The sequence below is a fragment of the Abramis brama genome (genome assembly GCF_963993115.1).
Source record: "Abramis brama genome assembly, chromosome: 25".
Taxonomy (NCBI): domain Eukaryota; kingdom Metazoa; phylum Chordata; class Actinopteri; order Cypriniformes; family Leuciscidae; genus Abramis; species Abramis brama.
In genome coordinates, this window is record NC_139987.1 from 22,005,440 (window position 1) to 22,028,489 (window position 23,050).

The following is a 23,050-nucleotide window of genomic DNA, read 5'->3' on the forward strand; positions in this document are numbered from 1 at the left end:
TAATAATGTCAAAGGCATGAAAATGAAAAACAAATGGTTTTCTGGTCCTTGGATTTAATTGTGCATTGCTGAATTTTCTTTTTATTAATATCCAAGTAATGTTGTCACAGTAAAGATTTTGAAAGGTCTGAATGCTGAACCTTTTTGCTTTTTTGGGGATTCAGAGGAAACCATATCATCGGGGGAAAAGGAGACACAAGTAGCCTAATAATATTTTTTTTAAATAGTTGTTTATCTCCTAGTTATTTATTTTCTGACACACAATTGTATCTGCTGCATGTTTACAGTGTATTGTTTTTAAAAGTGTTATCAAACAGCATAGATGTTGCAAAAAGTGGACTACCACAATATGGCCAACAAAATACATAATAAAAATCTACTTGTTTTCTGCTTGAACCTTGTGTACTATTTTTTATGATTCTCTCTATATATAAACAGAAATTTAGAAAATTGCTTTTCTGTATTAAAATAATTTAATACTGCTACAAGTAACAATTGTAGAGGCTACTGTAGCAGTCAGTGGTAATGTAACCAAATTCACCCAGAGCAATGTGACAATGGCATTTAAAGGTTTGTACAACCAGAAGTACAAGATTTGTAATCTGCCATTTCCCATGCCCTTCACTAGTGGATATCCTCAGCAGCAACAGAAAAAAAAGTTAATTTCACACTTTTAAGAAAAAATAAAAAAGAGGGAGAAAGGGAGCTGGCTCTGGCAAAACATCTACTATAATATTACCATTTGCTAACTATTATGTTGTTTGCAAAAAAAATATTTTACCAGCATGCAGGGCTACTAAAAATTGGCGATTGATTGAGAAAGAACTTTTATGACATCTAACAGCAGGGGGAAACTTGGCTATGCAATCCAGACAAACCCTGGTGGGCTTGTACATGAAGCTCAATAGTGCTGGAGGAGTGCAAAGGCTCTTTTAGATGGTGCTGTTAATACACTGAACAGGTTTCCAGAGACATGCTGGGGAGAGCCCAAAATTTGTACCATGAATCTTTAAAATAACTTCAAGCAGTGTGCGAACTGTTTTACACGGCATTCTGTGGACTGCATAGACTGCAAATTAGAAGAAACATAAGAATTAGAACTAACACATACAATAAGAGTTTTGGTGCTGGGCTCCTTGTTGAACATTTTCATTGTTTATAGATATATTCATGAAAATCTTTAAAGACAGAAAATTCAAACAAAATGTATACAGGGAATTCAAACAGAAATATATATAAAAACAAAAAAAAATAGGGCTAATTGAGTTATGCAGTCTGTTTAATTTTTAATGCTTTTTTGACAGAGCGTTCGTCACAGGAAAAAGTCACTGTTTGGACTTAAATAGGCATATAGGTAACTATAAATTTATTTATGCTTAATTGAGAGAACGGCGCGAGCCCGGTGCGAGCCCGGTGGCATGATGGATGATGAGCGCCACCTGTGCACTCCTCTCACGGAGGAGCTTCGGAAGCATAAAAGAAGGAGTGACGACAGTGAAGGACGAGAGAGGACCAGGCCTGGACATTATGTTATGTTTTGTTTATGTGTGTGCGGCAGTTGTCCATGAGGGGCTGCCGCCTTTACTTTCGTTTTGTGTTTATTTCTATAGATTTTCTATAGTTTTTAAATGTTCACCGGTTCCAGCCTCCTTCTTCCCATAACAACATACCTTGTTACAGTATGTACATTGAGAGAATGACATTTACTGAGTAACACTCCAGTCTTGAACATTACTTGGCTTCACACAAATAAAAGGTCAAAATAAAGCAAGCCACTTTTCAACCGTTGGACCGAACGGTTCTAAGAACGTTTAGGAATGGTTAAAGTTATGTTTCCACTTGAGCCTGGTACCGCACAGCACGATTACAAACGTTACGGTTAGCTAATCGTGCTGCTAGAATGCATGTAGTGATGTCCCACTCATGATTGGTCATTTGGCTACCAGTTTCTCTGTAGCTGACTATCATGCTATTTGAGTGACATAAACACAAATGAATAATAAGATTAAAAGGAATATCTGATCATCTCCATAATGCGGTCGCAATTTGCATCTCACATCATCAGTAAACAGTTGCGTTACCAAGGCAACAACTGACTCATTTATATTACATTTCAAAGAAGGCGGTTAAGTAAGGGTTAATGCCTGACGAGGTGTCCATTGTCAGGTATTAGGGACTTTAAGCAACAGCTGCGAATGGAACGGCTACGGCGACCGGAAGTATGCTGTCACACCGCCATAGCCAAGAACATAAAAATCACTAAGCAACCGTAAACAGGAAAGCGCAACGTGGCATTCATTCATTTATTGAGATACAAAAAAAATGTCATTTAAAAAAGCAAGAGAAGGATTGCTTTTGGCATTAACAATCTTTTGTCAGAAGAGGAGTTTTTACTATTGTATGTTGTAAATAAGTCTAAAAACCTAGATTTACCGTGTAATCTCTCACGTTGTAGCGACTCCGGCAAATCAGCTGTTTGCCTGCCAGTCTTCGCCATTTAATTAGCTCCTGAGAAACGTGATAGCTGCTAATAATACTGAAGGAGCTTAATATATGTACAGTGATGGGCGTGTATTCCTATAGGTAGAAGTGGATCCGCTGAGAGTCACCTGATGCGAGCTTGACTAAAGTGACCTGCCAGAACTAACGCTATGCTTGATTATTATTGTACTATATGTAGTGTCTCAATATGAAGTCATAGAACCTGCCTGTGCAATGATTATACAAGAATTAGAAAAATGCTGTTTAAAATAGCTTTAGAGGTAGTATGTGACAGTGTTTGAAATTTCAACTATAATTGTGTAAAAATGTTTGTTTTGTTCAACGTCAATGTAATCAAACAGAGGGCCAGACTTGTGAAAAAGTGGAAAACATGAGTATGAAAAATTTTAAGTACACATCCAATTAAATCATTTAAATTGGGTCAATACATAGAAGCACACAACCTCAACTGTATATTAAGAATAAATAAATATAAATTGAAGTAATAACTTTATATACAGACTTGGCAGAGAGTGCTTCTGTACAGAAAACGTTGCACATTATTTTGTGTCTTAACGTTGGCAGTGTGTCTGTAATGTTCTCGTGCAGTGTGTTGAAACTCTGACTAAACACCAAGTTAAACCATGCAAATGAACACAGAGTCGAAGTAAGTTTGATACTTGACTGTCATGCTTCCTCATTAGTCTGTAGAGGCTTCACATATTGTTGTATTACATGAGTTTAAAAAAATAAATCAACTCCACAAACATCAAGAAAAGTCTGTGAAAATGTCCATCAAAGCGAATGTTGATTAAATATTCTGAGGAGTTATGATGTGAGATATGACAATAATAATTTTAATGCTTTAATATAATGATGTAAATATTATTGTAATACATAATAATAATTTAAAATAAAAATAAAGAGGCATAGCCCATGTACTTACTGTAATTGAGAAGTTGAACCTTGAACCATTGGAGTGCGGTTCCTGAGATGCCTTTCATCTTTAGGATTGACAGGAGGATCTTGGTGGTTAACTGTGTCAAAGGCAGTTTGACACATGCTGTTTCAAACTGCGATTCAACTGCAACTGTGAATATTGGTGTATTGTTTTATTACAGTTTTTACCACTACATGTAAATGAGGAAGCATGACAGTCAAGTATCAAACTATATACAGTGAGGAAAATAAGTATTTGAACACCCTGCTATTTTGCAAGTTCTCCCACTTAGAAATCATGGAGGGGTCTGAAATTGTCATCGTAGGTGCATGTCCACTGTGAGAGACATAATCTAAAAAAAAAATCCAGAAATCACAATGTATGATTTTTTAACTATTTATTTGTATGATACAGCTGCAAATAAGTATTTGAACACCTGAGAAAATCAATGTTAATATTTGGTACAGTAGCCTTTGTTTGCAATTACAGAGGTCAAACGTTTCCTGTAGTTTTTCACCAGGTTTGCACACACTGCAGGAGGGATTTTGGCTCACTCCTCCACACAGATCTTCTCTAGATCAGTCAGGTTTCTGGGCTGTCGCTGAGAAACACGGAGTTTGAGCTCCCTCCAAAGATTCTCTATTGGGTTTAGGTCTGGAGACTGGCTAGGCCACGCCAGAACCTTGATATGCTTCTTACAGAACCACTCCTTGGTTATCCTGGCTGTGTGCTTCGGGTCATTGTCATGTTGGAAGACCCAGCCTCGAACCATCTTCAATGCTCTAACTGAGGGAAGGAGGTTGTTCCCCAAAATCTCGCAATACATGGCCCCGGTCATCCTCTCCTTAATACAGTGCAGTCGCCCTGTCCCATGTGCAGAAAAACACCCCCAAAGCATGATGCTACCACCCCCATGCTTCACAGTAGGGATGGTGTTCTTGGGATGGTACTCATCATTCTTCTTCCTCCAAACACGTTTAGTGGAATTATGACCAAAAAGTTATATTTTGGTCTCATCTGACCACGTCTTTCTCCCATGACTCCTCTGGATCATCCAAATGGTCATCGGCAAACTTAAGACGGGCCTTGACATGTACTGGTTTAAGCAGGGGAACCTTCCGTGCCATGCATGATTTCAAACCATGACGTCTTAGTGTATTACCAACAGTAACCTTGGAAACGGTGGTCCCAGCTCTTTTCAGGTCATTGACCAGCTCCTCCCGTGTAGTTCTGGGCTGATTTCTCACCTTTCTTAGGATCATTGAGACCCCACGAGGTGAGATCTTGCATGGAGCCCCAGTCCGAGGGAGATTGACAGTCATGTTTAGCTTCTTCCATTTTCTAATGATTGCTCCAACAGTGGACCTTTTTTCACCAAGCTGCTTGGCAATTTCCCCGTAGCCCTTTCCAGCCTTGTGGAGGTGTACAATTTTGTCTCTAGTGTCTTTGGACAGCTCTTTGGTCTTGGCCATGTTAGTAGTTGGATTCTTACTGATTGTATGGGGTGGACAGGTGTCTTTATGCAGCTAACGACCTCAAACAGATGCATATAATTAAGGATAATAAATGGAGTGGAGGTGGACATTTTAAAGGCAGACTAACAGGTCTTTGAGGGTCAGAATTCTAGCTGATAGACAGGTGTTCAAATACTTATTTGCAGCTGTATCATACAAATAAATAGTTAAAAAATCATATATTGTGATTTATGGATTTTTTTTTTAGATTATGTCTCTCACAGTGGACATGCACCTACGACGACAATTTCAGACCCCTCCATGATTTCCAAGTGGGAGAACTTGCAAAATAGCAGGGTGTTCAAATACTTATTTTCCTCACTGTATATATATATATATATATATATATAAACAGTTATTTAAACACTGCTTGTTCTAAAGGAAGGACTGCATTACAGTCAGTAGAAACAGTTTATAAACGGGCTTTGAAAACAATGGATAATAAGTCAAATTCTTTTCATCATTGTAATATTTTAAAGAAACATGTTTTTTTAAACTGGGAAAATATGGTCAAACTTGCTGATATCTTGCTTGTGTATAAAATGTTCCATGGTTTAGCCCCCCCTCCACTCAATGAATTTGTTAAACAAAATCTTAACGCATCCACCAGAGCCACTTCTAGAGGTGATTGTAAAATACCATATAGGAAAAGTTCCTTTGGACAGTCAGCCTTTTCCTACCGTGCGGCGCATACCTGGAACACAATACCTACAGAAGTAAGAAACATTACCTCTCTCACCACCTTTTCAAAAATTATAAAACAGTGGTTGCTGGACAATCAAATATGTTGTCATAATTTGCAGTAGTGCAGTCATTTACTTATAGGTTGATATATTCTATGTGTCATTATTTGTGCTTGTTTGATGTTGACTGTGTCTGTGTAATCTGTTTATGTTTTAATGTGTATGTATGCAATGTTTTTTTTACAGTTTTACAATAACAACCTGCCAGGGGACTCCAGATGAAAATTAGTCTGTACGGCTAAATCTGGCTCATTTACATTTGGACATTGTCCTTATGTTTATTAATGTGCATTGTCCCTTTTAAATAAACAAACAAACAAACAAACAAACAAAGGCTATCTAGTGGCTATTGAAAACTGCTTGCTTTAAAAGCTGTTAGTTGCTATTGGAAACATGGTTGTTTTACTTTTAAGGTTATTTAGCCCAGTCGTTATTTGTAACATGGCTGTGTTTTAGGCTTACACCTGGTGTCATTGTCACATGCTGTGCTAAGCTTATCAGTTATCAACAATATGCTGTCATTTCAGCAACATTGTTATCAGTAGGCTACTGTATGGTGGTTGCTAGTTACCTCAGCTTCTAGTATTTTGCGCATACTGTCCTCAGCAACATGCTGTAGTAATCAAGTGTTGTTTTATGATAATCTGGTTGCACTGGAAAAATGCTTGTTCTTTATTCTATCCGATTATTGCAACATGCTGTGTTAAAGTTACCACATGCTTGTGGCTAAAGCTATCTGTATATCGGTAACATACTTGTGCAAAAAACACAGTACAATCACCGCAGAGGTCTGGTATTCAACCTTAACAACATCGTAGCTTCATGGTCCTGTGAAGGAGTGTGGAATCATGGGAGTCGTCATCTTCACCTCCACAGCCGATGGAATCTGTAGGATGGGCGCACTGTATTCATAGCTTAGTTGCGCACTGCCTCAGAGATCTGACTCAGAGCTAGAGCGTCCATGCTTCCCCGACTGGACTACACTAGTTTTAATACTAGTCCTATGGTTATACAAACATGCTAGTTGTAACAGTTTTATTGCCGCTAGTCGGAACTATTGCTGTATGCTTCCCCTGCCAAACGAATGTGTATGCTTCCCCTGCCAAACTACACTAGTTTTAGCAATAGTTCCGCGATTATGTGAAACACCTTTAAGTGACAGTACAATTTAATGTTTAAAGGATATGAGTTTATCTAGTAACATGCAGCGTTCACTAGAATTGCGACTGTTATTGTGTTGTACAATATAAATTAGGGGGGAACCAAAGAAAGCGGAACCAAAGTGCAGGTATTGTTGCACCGCGCCGCCTAAGTGACGGACGTCTTCCTCTTCTCTCCAAGGGTGCAGGGATTTGTATTATTTTGAAGGTACCCCCGGACGCCGCCATTGGCTAACGGAACCCCACCTGCAGTTAGCATCCCATTGACTCCCATTCATTTTGGCGTCACTTTGACAGCGAATAACTTCACATCTGAGGCGTTTAAAGACTCCATTTGTCCATTATTTATTTCTAAAGAAACACGACAATGTATAAAATGCTCCATTACCTTGTAGCTTATGTTATGGCCCTGTAGAGGCAGTTTTTGTAAAAGTAGGCTAACGATTGCGTCACAGCCACGCGACTCTCTGTCGCACAGTAAGAAATTACCGTATGGACCGGAGGAGAAGCTCGCGGGCAATCGGGCAAAATGACAAAGTAATTAATCAGAACACCTACTAAAAGTTTTTCCTGCTCCTCGCTCATGGACACCTCCTACTCACGCTCTCCGTCTCTGCAAGTTTCGGAAGGGAATGATTCAGATTTCTCTTGGCACAGCTACTAGAAGACAGACGGTTTGCTCACGTCACATCTACGTCGTCAAGCTCAGTTTGAGTCTGCGCAGTACGCTGGACCCCCAGGAAGTAAGAGTTTCTAATGGGCTTCACTTTGTCTCCGTTGAATCCAATGGGGTCGCTGTGTCCATTTCTTTTACTGTCTATGCTTCTCTCATATTGAGATTTGGAAATGAAGATGGCGGTTCGTAAAGAACTGGAGAGGGTTGAGATGTTTAAATATCTGGGAGTCTGGTTCGATAAGAGGTTGACATGGGCATGTCACATCCAAAAGATGGTAGATAAATGTAAAAGGATACTAAATGTCATGAGATGTCTGTGTGGGATAGATTGGGGGGCTACAAGGTCAGCATTAAAAACCATCTATACAGGTCTAATGAGATCAGTGTTTGACTATGGCTGTATAGCATATGGATCAGCTTCCAAGACAAGTTTAAGCAAAATTGATGGTATGCATAATCAAGCAATGAGGATAATTAGTGGAGCAATTAAAACTTCTCCAGTAGCTGCAATTCAAGTAGAGGTGGGGGAGGTGCCAGAAGGATTGTCTGAAACTTACCTTGATGTTTTTCCAGCCTGCGACGTCACACGCGCCCAGTCGCGCAGAGTAGGCGATGTAGTTGATCTGTCTAACTCGTTCATGTTTCCACTGTTGTCTGGTGACACATTACTGGATGTGAATCTTGAAAAGGAACACAGTTCAAAAATAGCAAACAAAGGTGTAGTTGAGTCTGATGCAGAGTTACTTAAATTACCTGTGTCACGTGAGAAAATTATTGCTGCACAGAAAGAGGATAAAACACTTGTCACTGTTTTTAAGTCTGCTGTTTCTTTTGATGTTGTTAAGGATAAGAAGTTTGCTTACTTCATTGATAAGGACTTACTGATGAGAAAGTGGTGCTCTCATGCTGATGAGAATTCAGATTGGAATGTGGTTTATCAAATTGTGGTTCCGTTTTCCTATCGTCAACATGTTTTGTTCTTAGCCCATGATCACCAGCTTGCTGGTCATTTAGGAGTTACCAAGACATATAATAGGATTTTGAGTCATTTCTTTTGGCCAGGTCTAAAAAAAGATGTTGCTCATTACTGTCGTACTTGCCATACCTGTCAGATCGTTGGAAAGCCAAACCAGAGCATTCCACCTGCTCCTTTGATTCTTATACCCGCGATTGGAGAACCGTTTGAACATGTGATGGTTGACTGTGTCGGTCCGTTACCGAAAACTAAGTCTGGAAACCAGTTTTTGTTAACTATCATGTGTGTGGCCACCAGATTTCCAGAGGCGATTCCTTTAAGAAAGATCACTGCACCTGTCGTCAGTAAGGCATTGGTGAAATTCTTTTCCACGTTTGGACTTCCGAAGGTAGTGCAAACCGATCAAGGTACAAATTTTTTATCTAAACTTTTTAAACAAGTACTTGAATCACTAGCAATTTCTCATCAAGTCTCAAGTGCGTACCATCCGCAGAGCCAGGGCGCACTTGAGCGTTTTCACCAAACCCTTAAGTCAATGCTTAAGAAATATTGCCAGGACACTGCTAACGATTGGGATGAGGGAGTTCCCTTAGTTATGTTTGCTGTTAGAGAGACCATTCAAGAATCTCTTGGTTTTAGTCCCGCCGAACTTGTGTTCGGACACCAAGTTAGAGGCCCGTTGAAAGTTCTTAAAGAACGCATTTTAGCACCTGATTCGAATACAAACACTAGTGTACTGGATTATGTGAGCCAGTTTCGGGATCGTCTTCATACTGCTTGGTCGCTAGCTAGAGAATGGCTTGCAAATGCTCAGAAAGATATGAAGAGTACATATGATAAACGATCAGTAGCGCAATCTTTTCAACCTGCTCGTTTCTTTGGTCCCTACGTTGTGAAAAAGAGAATGAGTGAAACTGACTATATGTTGTATACACCTGATCGAAAACGAAAAACCCGTGTTTGTCATCTAAATATGTTGAAAGCTTATCATACTAGAGAGTCGTCAACGGCGAGTGTTGCGGAACAGACAGCAGGGCCCGCTGTCTCTTCTGTTGCGGTAGCCGTGGATCTGAAGTCATCTCCTGGTATCTTGGAGGTGGACACGGATGGTGTGGTGCATCGCCATGCTTTTCAGCAGGGTGTAAGGTTGGCAAATTCAGAGATTTTAGACGATCTTCACTCGTATCTTAATCATTTGACTGTGGATCAGAGGATAGACATTGTAAAATTACTTTCTGATTTTAAATGTCTGTTTGGTGATGTTCCTACACAAACAAATGTTCTGACACATGATATTGATGTGAACGGAGCTCGTCCTATTAAACAACATGCTTATCGTGTAAACTCAATGAAAAGATCTGTTATGAGTCAAGAGGTAGAGTGTCTGTTGGAAAATGGTTTGGCCAAGTCCAGTTGCAGTCCGTGGAGTTCTCTATGCCTACTTGTTCCCAAATCCGATGGCACATTCAGATTCTGCACAGATTACCGTAAGGTAAATGCTGTGACTGTGCCAGACAGTTACCCGTTACCTCGGATGGAGGATTGTATAGATAACATCGGTTCTGCACGTTTTGTTACAAAGCTTGATATGCTAAAAGGATATTGGAAAGTTCCACTCACCTCAAAAGCTTCAGAGATTTCAGCCTTTGTCACCTCAGATAATTTCCTCCAGTATACGGCAATGGCTTTCGGGCTTAGAAATGCCCCAGCAACTTTCCAGCGCCTCGTTAACATCGTTTTACATGATGTACCAAATTGCAACGTGTATCTTGATGATCTGGTGTTGTATTCGTTGAGTTGGACAGAACACATTAGCCTGTTGAGAACAGTGTTTGAGCGACTTGCTATAGCAAATTTGACACTTAATTTAGCAAAATGTGAATTTGGCAAAGCCACTGTTACTTACCTTGGTAAGGAGGTTGGTCAAGGCCAAGTACGACCAGTAGAGGCCAAGGTAACTGCCATAGCCGAATTCCCAATTCCTACCACCCGCAGAGAGTTGAGGTGGTTCTTGGGAATGGCAGGCTATTATCGTGGTTTCTGTAAGAATTTCTCGACCGTTGTGAGTCCCCTTACTTCACTGCTTAGTCCATCTAAATCTTATGAGTGGTCAGTTGAGAGTCAACATGCTTTTGATTCAGTCAAAACTCTGATGTGCAATGCACCTGTTTTAATGGCACCTGACTGTGCTCAGCATTTTAAATTGGAGGTTGATGCAAGCGCCGTGGGTGCTGGGGGGGTTCTTATCCAAGAGGATGCCAATGGAATAGAACATCCTATTAGTTATTACTCTCGTAAGTTTAACAAACATCAGCTGTATTATTCAACTATTGAAAAATAAGCTCTTGCTTTGTTACTCTCATTACAACACTTTGAGGTTTATCTTGGTTCTAGTAGTCTTCCGATTGTAGTATATACAGATCACAATCCTCTCGTGTTTTTAACTCGAATGTATAATCACAATCAGCGGTTGATGCGTTGGGCTCTTATTGTCCAGAACTACAACCTCGATATCAGACATAAGAAGGGTTCGGAGAATGTTTTGGCTGATGCTCTCTCGAGAGTCTATTTTTTTTTGTTTTTTGTTTTGTTCTTTACAAACGAGTTTGTTCTTAAGGGTGGGAGTGTTACGTTCATAGGTGTCTTGTGGGAGTGCCTGTGTTTGTTTTCTCTCCTGCGCTCTCTCTCTCTCTCTCCCTCCCTCTCTCTTTCTGTCAATCTCTTAGGCCGTCTTCCTTGACCGCTGATTGGCTCACGAGGCTATCAGTCATCATTAAGCGAGGTGACGTCGACCTATCCGCTGCCAGTAACGTTTCCGCTGGCAGATTAAAGGACGCTGGAAAGGAGTGAATGGAGGCTCTTTTGTTTTCTTGTTTTTGCTGTCATTGTTACTCGGTTTTTGCCTCGCTTTATTTGTTACAGTATTTGCTTATGCCAACATCTGTTGTTTTGTTATAATTTTTGGTTTACTATTTTGTTCGATTATTTTCTTTTGCTTGGATGGCGTTGTTCTTTGATCTTTGCTGAGCTTACGCTCTCTGATGTTTACTCTTTACCAAGAGGAAGGAGGATAGGGAAGATGTCGTACGACTTCCATTGTGCAACATTTAGGTAACTCTGTGTATAGAAACCCCAGGTAAGAGGTGAACGCCACCCATTGTATGTTTTGTTTTGTTAGCTGAGAGTAGGGAAGTATACGGCATTTGACGCTGAAGATTTCATTACTTTCTTTTCTTTCCTTTAGTTAGGTTAGAGGTTTAAATGAGGTAGAATTGTTTGTTTTTGTTTCTTTCTTTCCTTTGGCGTCACTAGAGTCCCCTTTCTTTTGGGTTGATTTGTTAGGGTTTTTTTTCCCTTGTTCATTTTTTCTTTTTCTTTTTTTTTTTTGTAAATTTGTACATATTGGTTGTGGCTTTAATAATTTATACTTTTGTCAATCTACTTTATAGTTTAATGGTTTCCTTTTTCTTTTTTTGTATAATAAATCACTTTCATTGGCAGTTCATGTTTTTTGCATTGTTTCTTGCCGCCTCCTATTATTCTTACAGATTTTGCCATATTTTTAGTGTTACTCCTCTTGCTCCTAGACAAATCTTAGAGGGGTCGTAACAGATACCTTTGTAATAAAGATATTGAGATTTGGAAATGAAGATGGCGGTTCGCTCTTTCTCTAACTGAGTATGATTTTGTCTTCCAGGCTGACATCGAGAGTTGAGAGTAGTGAACCCCAGTCAAAATCTTTTTGTTACTCCAGTTACTCAATTTGAAACTCGTAACAATTACACAACATGCTGCTTGTATCAGTTTTGTTGCCGCTAGTCGGAGCTAATGCTGTAGGGTGTATGCTTCCCCTTCCAAACTACACTAGTTTTAGCAATAGTTCCGCGATTACACAACATGCTTGTTGTATCAGTTTTGTTGCCGCTAGTTGGAGCTAATGCTGTAGGGTGTATGCTTCCCCTGCCAATCTACACTAGTTTTAGCAATAGTTCCACGATTATACAACATGCTTGTTGTGTCAAATTTTGTTGCCGCTAGGGGTGTAAGCTTCCCTAATAGATCCCATATAATTATTAAATTGGCTACAGCTACATGCTTGTTGCAATGTGTCTTTGCTTGCTCCAGCTTGGGGTGAAGCTTCCCCCATAAGATTGGATCTATAGTGCTCAACATATCGTTAACTTCATAGCTTTTTTTTTTTTTTAATATGACTTAGGCAATTATGCTATGAGGCTAACGATATGCCGCTAACATCAGAATGTAACCATTATATCAGCCTCAGTCGTGGTGGGGGTAGTGTGTAAAAAAAATAAAAATTCTTGGTTTCTACAGAAGTAAACTACAACCAAGTATAACTGTAACGGTCACCAGCTGGAGTGCCCTTGAGAGCCACCAGAGGGCACTCCACACCAGACTATTATCACTCCCTCACAAACTACATTTCCCAAAACTCACTGCCCGGACTCATCATCACTGATTGCATTCACCTGTGTCTCATCACCCTGTTAGTCTCAGCCTATTTATACCATGTTCACTCATTCACTCACTGTAAAGTTTTGTATGTTGTTGCACTGCATTTCCGAGCGTTTTCCCTGGTTTCATGGGTTTTTTGCCTGTTCCGTGGATTACTCTTTTGCCTCTGACCCCTGCCTGTTTTGTTTGTTTGTTTTTTTGTTTGTTTGTTTGGACGGCCTACCTGTGTTTTGACCTTTTGCCTGTATATTGGATTATGTGTCTGGATTGCCAGTGTTAAAGCTGCATTTGGATCTCAACCTTCATGTCTCGGAGCAGTTTGTAACAATAACAGGGTTATGACATCATTGACAGGTGGCAGTGTACGCAGTACATGTCAACAAATAACTTGTCTAGTGATTGGAATTTATTCAAATCTACATATTTGTGCCTAAATATATCCAAGTATGTCGGCACACTAGCCCACGAGGTGTGATATATTTGAGTAAAAAGTATAGGCTCATTAATACCTTTAGCTTATTCCAAATACTATAAATTGTAAACTTTGTCTTCAATAACAAATGTACATTATTAGACAAATAAAACTTAGCTATACTTTGTACAAAATACTATTGAATACTATAAAGTATACTTTCAATGCATTGTTACAATGATCATTTCCAGCACAGTTAAAATACCTAAAATATATTTTAATAAAGTGCAAATAAATACATTTTTAAAATATATTTTTAGAAAATATACTAAAGTACAATTATTTTAAAATATGTTAAAAGTTGTATTGTGAAAATAGGTAAAAGCATGATGCTAATATACTTTTAATATATTTAAAAAGAGTACAATTTTTGTTAGTATATTTGCAATGTACTATTGATAAAGGGAATATATTTCAAATACAATAAAGTATATTTTTTTAACTAGGATAGACATCATGATTTTTATATTGGACAAACTATATCCCCTTTTTACATTTTCAAAAAACATAATAGCATAATTTATAACATGTTTTCTTTATGGGGACCATAAAAAAATGTCTACACAAGGTCAAATATTTCTGATATTACTATCTTTGTGGGGGCGTTTGGGTTGATCAGAACACACACACACACACACACACACACACACACACACACACACACACACACACACACACACTGTGATTTCTAATCTTGGAGCCTTGGTGGAAGAGTGGGGTAACATCTCACAGCAAGAACTGTCCAGTCTGCTGCAGTCCATGAGGATGAGATGCTCTGTGGTCTTTAAGGCAGCTTCTGGCCACACCAGATATGACTGCTAATTTTAATACTGTTCAGGGACTCATTGTTTCATTTCTGTTCGTCAAATGTCTGTGAAACTTGTTTAGTTTATGTCTCAGTTGTTTAATCTTGTTGTTCATACCAATATTTATACATTAAGACATTTTCAAGTCAGAGGACATCACTTTTTTACTGAGTTTAGTTTACTGTCCTCTTTTTGTCATTATGTTTTTGATCTTTAATAACACAGATGCAACAGGATTGATGAAAGTGATTAAGCATAAAGCACATAATATCTACCTTTACCATTTATCCCAGTACATTGAAGATTTATGCTGCTTGCTCAGTTAATTTAATAAGCTAATTTAATACAATTTATGAACATTGTGTCACTCAATTTCTGTGTGTGTGGAAATAAGTTTAATTATTAAAATTAAACATCAAATGCAGAAAACATACTCTCTGAAATAAGCTACATACTAAGATACATGTATTGTAAATTACAAATATAAATCATACAAAGATAATCATATCCTTTATGAGTGACAGCTTTACCAGTTTAATTAATATTGATGCCCTGTAAAAATATCAACCAGAGAGGATGCTGGCTGAAATATTTTCAGAGTTAAAACGTGTTTAACAGTCTTTTTAAACCAGGGATAAAATAAAGCATAGACCAGAGGATTCAGACCTGAGTTTGTGTACACAACCCATGTCAATATATTTATGGTTGTGGAAGAGATTACTGATATAGAACAGATATAGTATGGAATAAAGCAAAGCAGATAAACTGTCACAATGATTCCTAATGTCAGAGCAGCTTTACTCTCAGATTTCCTCCTCACTGAACCTTCAGTTACACATTTACCACCCTTAATCAGAGAGTTTATAACTTTCACTTGCTGATGTGCAACATAGAAAATCCTCAAATATAAAGTTATGATGAAGGTACAAGGAAAAATAAAAGACATGAACAGATCAATAACTCCCCAGGCAATACCCATCATAACAGAACAATCTCCATAACACATGTCTGTTCTGTGTGAAGTGTCTAAAAATCCATTATTAATTACAATTGTCGCATTATAAGTTGAAAAACAAACCCAGCTCAGACAGATGCTTATTAAGGTTTTAGTTGTGGTTATTTTCTGTGGATACAGTAAAGGGTGACACACAGCCACATAACGATCAACAGCAATTAAAACTAAATTACTGAGAGATGCTGAAAAGACCAATCCAAGGATTATAATAAACAGTTTACAGAAAGTGTCTCCAAAGTACCAACACGTCTCAATATGTCTGGTGGCATCTATGGGCATAACAAGTCCCATAAGCAGGTCGGCCACAGCTAGAGAGAGAATAATCAGGTTTGTTGGAGTGTGAAGCTTCTTGAAGTGAGAGATGGAGATGATCACCAGCAGGTTCAGAAACACAGTCCATGCTGACAGCAATGATACAAACACATACATGATACTGTATTCATATCTAGAGCGCATTCCCTTGATACATGATGAGTTGATGGCAGGAAAGCAGTATTGAGTCTCATGATCCTCTGTCTCATAGGCCATGAGTGAGTCTCCTGCTGTTAGGAGTTTGTTCTGCTCTCCTTACTGTCCTTTCATTTATACAGTCTGTATCAGACAGCCCACCCATCTACTGCCCACTGATGATGTAACATGCAGTTTTTTTTGTTTTTTTTACATTCGCTTTGAAATGCAATTTATTTCTTCAGTCCAGATTAGGATTCTCTTACACTGTTCAAAAGTTAATGCATTTTTTTGTTTTTTTGTTTTGTTTTTTGCTTAATTTCTTCACTTTTTTATTGTTTAGTATTTCCACATGAAAGCAATGCACAGGTGGAACTTAACTAAAACCAGGTGTGGTGGTTATTGCTTTAATCCGTAATAATCAGCCACTGTAGATCACCCTTCCTTTGAGTGGCCCCTGAAACTTATCTGAGGGGGGTCCCTTGGTGTGGTTAAGATGCCCTCTTGGGGTCGATTTGACCCCATTCAGTGTTTAACGCCTCTAAATACATAATTAACAAAAAAAAAAAAATAATTGCTTCATGTTTAAAGACTTTTTCTAATATAATGGGGACAACTGGGTAAACATAAAATTAACATGATAATTTGTTTTCAATGTTCAGTACACATTGTAGCGTCTGTGTTCTTTGGGGTCAATTTGACCCCAGGCTCATTTTGCTGTATAAAACATAAGAAATAAAACATTTTGCTGTTCACACATTGGTAATTTGACACAAATCACACATTTGTTTTGGTTGTTTTGGATGATATTGAGGTCATTATAACTTGAGATTTTATGATCTTCAAAAAACTTCCCTCTGCTTTAGGGCCCTTATCTTGTAACGTTTTCACACACTCTTTGTTTTGGTTTTTTTTTCTTTAATGCTGGGGTGCCAGACAGGATTTCTGTCATTAATTTAGTTCAGTTTACGAAAACGTACAAAGGTCTTGTGCAGTCTGGTGTTTCTTTCACAAAACCCCTCACTTATTTGAGAAAAGAATTAGCATCAGTAATCAATGCAATAATACCCATAAAAATCACTCTTAAATAGACCACTACTACATTAAATATGACGGACAACTAGAATTCATTCAAATATGTATATTAACAAATATCAACACAGTTTCAAGTGTCTCAAAAATGACTTTTTGGTTTGAGTAGGAAGAAGAAAAACAAAAATTAGTTCACAAATTGTCCCGCTACAAAAAAGAAACAAAATTAGCTCAATTCACAAGATCAGCAGTAATTCCAACAGTCTAGTTCATATAGTTCAATAGTTCACATAGTCAGTAAGGGAAAAAATATATAAATAAATTTCCCCAATCAAAAAACAGTCAACAGTCAAAAGTCAAGTCACGTCAAAACGTACTCGGTTACTAACGTAACCTCGGTTCTCTCTAGAGATTAAAAAAGTATCCTTAATTTTGCAATAATGTAAAACGCATTGCAGCAGCATGCAGACATGGGCGAGACAGCTCGCGCGCCCATTGGCTGCTCTGCGGCAACTGCACCAGCCTATCGAGAGAGGCCCCTCATGACGTCAGAACCAATGAGGGTGCTTCGCGCCCACTACGTCATGTCCCGCCAAAAGCGGGTGGGGCTTGGCTATAAATACAGCCCCGAGAGGCTGGTTTGACCAGTTTTTCATAGCCGAAGCGAACCAGAGCGTGATGCATGCACGGCAAGATACGCAGTACTCGTTCCCTCTCTAGAGAGAACCGAGGTTACGTTAGTAACCGAGTACGTTCTCTTACGAGAGGTTCTCTCGTACTGCGTAATATCTTACGCTAGGGGAACACAGTGTAAAACGCCGTGCGTGCTTGAGATACAACACTAAAGTCCCAAGGGCAGGTGCCCGGGGCTCATACAGTGCCTAATCACAAGGGACTCACAGAGAGTCCGGGAAAAGGGGCTAGAATAGCATCATTCCTGTAATATAGAGCTCTAATAAGAGCAGATTATATCAAGTGTTCCACACAGCCAGGGCGAACTCGGCCTGGACTGATAAATATGGGGGACTTACGCACTGCCCACAGAAGTATACAGACGATCAGTGATCGACGCTCTAGCAGTTTCAGCATCCTGAGCCGATAGCATCGGGCAGGCAATACTGAAAATTTAGACCGAGAGCAACTTAGCTTGTAAAGCGGGAACCTCGAGGTTATAAAACCTTATAAATGTAGACGGGGAGGCCCAGCCCGCCGCCATACAGATATCTTGCAAGGCAATCCCACTAGACCAAGTCCACGACAAGGCCATGCCTCTCGTGGAGTGCGCTTTGACACCTAACGGGCATTGCAGGCCCTTAGATGTATAAGCTAGCGCTATAGCATCAACTATCCATCTGGATAAACTCTGTTTTGACGCAGCTTGTCCCTTAGAACGTCCGCTGAACAAAACAAAGAGCTGCTCCGTCTGTCTGAAAACAGATGAGCGAGACACATAGGCTCTTAACGCCCTGACCGGGCAAAGGAAGCCTGCGTCCCCTTCCTCTTCAGATACCGGCAGGGCCGACAGGGAGATCACCTGTGCCCTAAACGGTGTATTGAGGGATTTAGGAACATATCCGTGCTTTGGTTTGAGTATGACTCTCGAGTCATTAGGCCCAAACTCCATACACGTCGCGCTCACTGAGAGCGCTTGCAAGTCCACTATGCGCTTCACTGAAGCGAGAGCCAGAAGAAACACTGTTTTGAGAGACAAGTGTTTTAGGTCTATTGACTGTATTGGCTCGAATGGGGCACCTTTCATGGCTTCCAGAACCGTGGAAAGGTCCCAAACGGGAACCGAGGGAGATCTGGGAGGATTCAGCCTCTTAGCTCCTCTAAGGAAGCGAATGACCAGATCGTTCCTTCCTAATGACTGGCCAAGCGGTGGTTCAGCGAACGCTGCTATGGCCGCCACATAAACTTTGAGCGTGGATGGGGCTCTGCCCTTATCCAGAAGCTCTTGTAAAAAGGAAAGAACCTCCGACACCCCACAGTGTGAGGGTGAAGTGCCATGCGCTGTAAACCAGCTAGTGAACACAGACCATTTTGAGGAATAGAGCCGTCTCGTAGATGGAGCTCTAGCCTGCGTGATCGTGTTTAACACTCCCGCTGGGAGGTTAACGGGTACCCGTTGATGGCCCACACATGTAGGGACCAAAGCTCCGGGCAAGGATGCCAGATCGAGCCGTTTGCCTACGAGAGGAGATCCCTCCTCACCGGTATCGGCCACGGGGTGGTACTCATCAGTTGCATCAGGACTGGAAACCAGGCTTGGTTCGTCCATAATGGGGCGACGAGTAGCACTGGGCATCCGTTTTCCCTGATTCGCTCTAACACCTGGGGTAGGAGCGTGACAGAGGGAAACGCATAGAGCGGGCAGCGGGGCCAGACGTGGGCCAGCGCATCCCTGCTCTTGGAGAAAAATTCCTGACAGTGAGCGTTCTCTTGAGACGCAAATAGTCTATTTTCGCTCTGCCAAATATCCTCCATAGCAGTTTGACTGTCTGTGGGTATAAAGACCATTCTCCTGCCGGAAGATTGTTCCTGGACAGTCTGTCTGGTCCCACATTCAGGTGGCCGGGCACACGCGCTGCTCTGAGCGAGCGCATATTGTGCTGAGCCCAGACCAGGAGGCGTTCCGTCAGCCTGTGAAGGGTTCTGGATCTGATAACTCCTAGGTGATTTATATAAGCCACCACTGACGTGTTGTCCGAACGGACCAGGACGTGGTGTCCTATTATCTGGGGACAAAAGCGCCTCAGCGCGTTGTCGACTGCCATCATTTCCAGGCAGTTTACGTGTAGAAGCTTCTCCTGTTCTGACCACTGGCCGAAGAACGGTCTGCCCTCTAGCAGCGCTCCCCATCCCGAGGTTGAGGCGTCCGTAGGCTTACACCCAGGCATACACCTGACCGGTACCAATCGGTCGCTGTCCAAGGTTTCAGAGCTGCGGTGCATTTCTGATCGACCTTGAGGCGCAAGAGACCGGAGGTCCACGCTCTGCGCGGAACGCGCGGTTTTAACCAGTACTGCAGCGGGCGCATGCGAAGCAGACCCAGCTGAAGCACTGAAGATGCTGAAGCCATGAGACCCAGCATTTTCTGAAACTTTTGAGCGGGACTAAAGTGCCGTGGCGAAAAGTTTCTGTCATGCGCTGAATACTCAGTCTGCGCTGCGGCGACAGTTGTGCTGTCATAGACAGCGAGTCCAGTTCTGTACCCAGAAAATATATTTTCTGACTGGGAGACAGCGAACTCTTCGCCCAATTGACTTTGAGACCTAAATTCTCGAGGTGATCGAGTAATATGGTCCTGTGTTCTATGAGCTCTGACTGTGATCGAGCTAGAACCAGCCAATCGTCCAAATAATTCAGCACTCGTATGCCTCGGAGCTTGAGGGGTACGAGCGCTGCATCCATGCACATCGTGAATGCACGAGGTGCCAGGGATAGGCCAAACGGCAGGACTGTGTACTGATATGCCTGGCCCTCGAAGGCGAATCTCAAAAATCGCCTGTGACGTGACGCTATTTGTATTTGAAAATAAGTGTCTTTCAGATCTATCGACATGAACCAGTCCCCTTGGCAAATTTGCGAGAGGATTTTCCTGGTCGTGAGCATTCTGAACCGTCGTTTCAGAAGTGCTTTGTTTAGTCGTCTTAGATCTAGAATGGGTCTGAGACCCCCGTCTTTTTTGGGTACCAGAAAATATCTGCTGTACATGCCCCCTTCGCTCTGAGCTTGTGATAATAGCCCCTTTGCTCAGTAACTTCGCTATTTCGGCTCGAAGTAGGTGTTCTACTTCCTTTTTCACCGTAGTTTCGATTCGCGCCGCTTGGCGTTGCGGGCGTCGACCGAACTGTAGCGAATAGCCTCTTTCTATAATGTTCAGCACCCACTCTGATACCCCGGGAAGCTCTGCCCACGCTTTCGCGTGAGTGGCTAGGGATAGAATGATATCTGGGCTCTGGTCGCGACCTAGTGGCGAGCGGAGAGCACCGGTGTGCTGTAACATGAGCGCCGCGCTTGCAGCGTGTGAGACTGGGGGCGAAGCGGGCACAGCGGGCAGCCTGCCCGCGCTCAGTTCTCCTACAGCGCTGTGCTGAGAGAGAGCGAGCAGGGCGAACCCCATGGGGTTTATTATGTCTGTGAGCGAATGAGGGCGCTGGACATCGGGGCCATGCAAAACGCTGAGAACACCGTCTGTTTGTGCAGACTGTATGTGCGTTGGTTTCGTTTTTACAGAAACCGTGAGACATGTAGTGTGTAGTGTTTGCGGGCACTGGGACGTGGGCACAATCACTACATTTGGTGCACAATCGACATGAGTCCATTTTATTTGTGCGGGCCGTGTGTGGCGGGCCATGTTTGTGTGTAGGAATGGGCACTGGGCAGTGGGCATTTTTACTACACTCATAACACCATCGGCCATGACCGGAATACCAGAAAATACACTCTTTATGGGATTTATCTGGGTCGCCGTAAAAACGGCGTTTGTGTGCAGGCAAGCGGGCTGTGTTGCCGACTTGTTTACTGCAGAATACGCTGGAACAGTCGCAATTACTGGAACTGAGCGAGCGAGAAGTTTTGGTGGGAGTCCGGCCGCAGCGGCTAGGAATACTTTGTGTTGCCATAGAAACAGTGTTTGGGCGCAGGCGAGTGGGTTGTACAATGCGCTCGTTGGCTGCAAAATACACATCTGCAGTCGCCTTTAAGGGAACTGACAGAACGAAAGCATTGATGGCATAATTTTATGTGCCAGTAGACCCAGGATTCGAACACGGTCTCTCATGCGAAAGCCTAAGATTCCACCACTGAGCCACAGGGGGGGAACACATAAGCTTTCAGTTAGCGCGAGAATATAAGAGAGCGTCAACATGTAGGCGTTTGTTTGCAGGCGTGCATGTAATACAACAGGCTCGTTTACTGCAATATTGACATTTCCAGTCGCCTGAACTTCAGAGGGGAATGAGAAATGTGTGAGAAATGGAGGTGGTCCGGCCTCAGCGGGACTAAAAGCACTCTCTTTTCTCATTTCGCCAGCGACGCACGCGAACCATAGAAACGGTGTCTGGGTGCAGGCGAGCGGGTTGTACAACGCGCTCGTTGGCTGCAAAATACACATCTGCAGTCGCCTTTTAAGGGAACTGACAGAGCGAAGCATTGACGGCATAATTTTATGTGCCGGTAGACCCGGGATTCGAACACGGGTCTCTCGTGTGATAGCCTAAGATTACAGCAATATTACTGAACCATTTTCCAAAAAATAACCTAAATTAATGACCAACTGATCAACGTTACCTACTGCCTATACGCTACTATACAGTACATCTACTTCCGTACCGTGATTCCCACAATGCATTGCGGCGTGACGTAACGATCCCGAACTCTATTGCAAGAACCACTGATAGTTCACACGAAATAGTGGAGGGGGGAATCATAATTCTCTCAAGAAATTAGATATTTCCAGTGCCAATTATATATTTCCAGTGAAGGGAAAACATAATACTTGCAAGAACAATATTTTGTGCCGTAGGGGAGGGGAAAACATAATATAGGGGAGGAGCAAATATATGAAAGCTTCCACAGAAGCCTTATAAACAATTTCTCTTTGTGCTCTGTGAGCTCTCTTTATGCTCTTTCTCAATTGAAAATTACCTCTAAGCAAAGGTTTTCTGTCAATTAGATTTTGTCATAGTTCTTTGAAATTGACAGTGACAGAGGAGAATGTGCCTGATATAGACGATAATGTCGAAGAGGACCCTGAGGCAGCTGAGGAGATTATGAGGCAGCATCCTCAGATGAGCATGAGACTCCTAGGGCCCTATCTTGCACCCAGCGCAATTGACTTTGTACACCGACGCATGTATCATTCCTATTTTGCACCCGCGCAAAGCACGCTTTTCCCTCCACAGAAGCACGTCGCTAAACTAGGGAATGAACTTGCGCTCCCTGGGCGGTTCAGCACAAAAAAGGAGGCGTGTTCCGGCGCAAACGTTCCTTCATGCTATTTTGCAGGTTTAGAAAACAATTGCGCCACTAACCAGGAAAAAATAGTTTAAAGTCAGTGGCACGTTGCGCATGTTATTCATATGCTATTTTAAGGGCGCATGCTTGGCCATAATCAATGTAGCGTATGCACAACGCGCATACACTTTGATTCTCTCATCTACACAGAAGCAGCAGTTTTCATTTTTGCAAATCATACATTATTACGATAGATAGATAGATAGATAGATAGATAGATAGATAGATAGATAGATAGACAGACAGACAGACAGACAGACAGATAGATAGATAGATAGATAGATAGATAGATAG

At 41.4% G+C, this 23,050-nt stretch overlaps 1 protein-coding gene across 1 annotated transcript; it reads right to left on the reverse strand.

Annotated features, from left to right (window-relative positions):
* Nucleotides 1–14,779: 14,779 nt before the first annotated feature.
* Nucleotides 14,780–15,970, reverse strand: LOC311076915 (trace amine-associated receptor 13c-like; the record flags this gene model as incomplete). The annotated part of the gene is made up of 1 exon (XM_084105425.1): nt 14,780–15,970. Exon 1 carries the CDS (start codon nt 15,782–15,784, stop codon nt 14,780–14,782), a length of 1,005 nt encoding a protein of 334 aa, XP_083961551.1. The 5' UTR covers nt 15,785–15,970.
* Between the last annotated feature and the right edge of the window lie 7,080 nt (nt 15,971–23,050).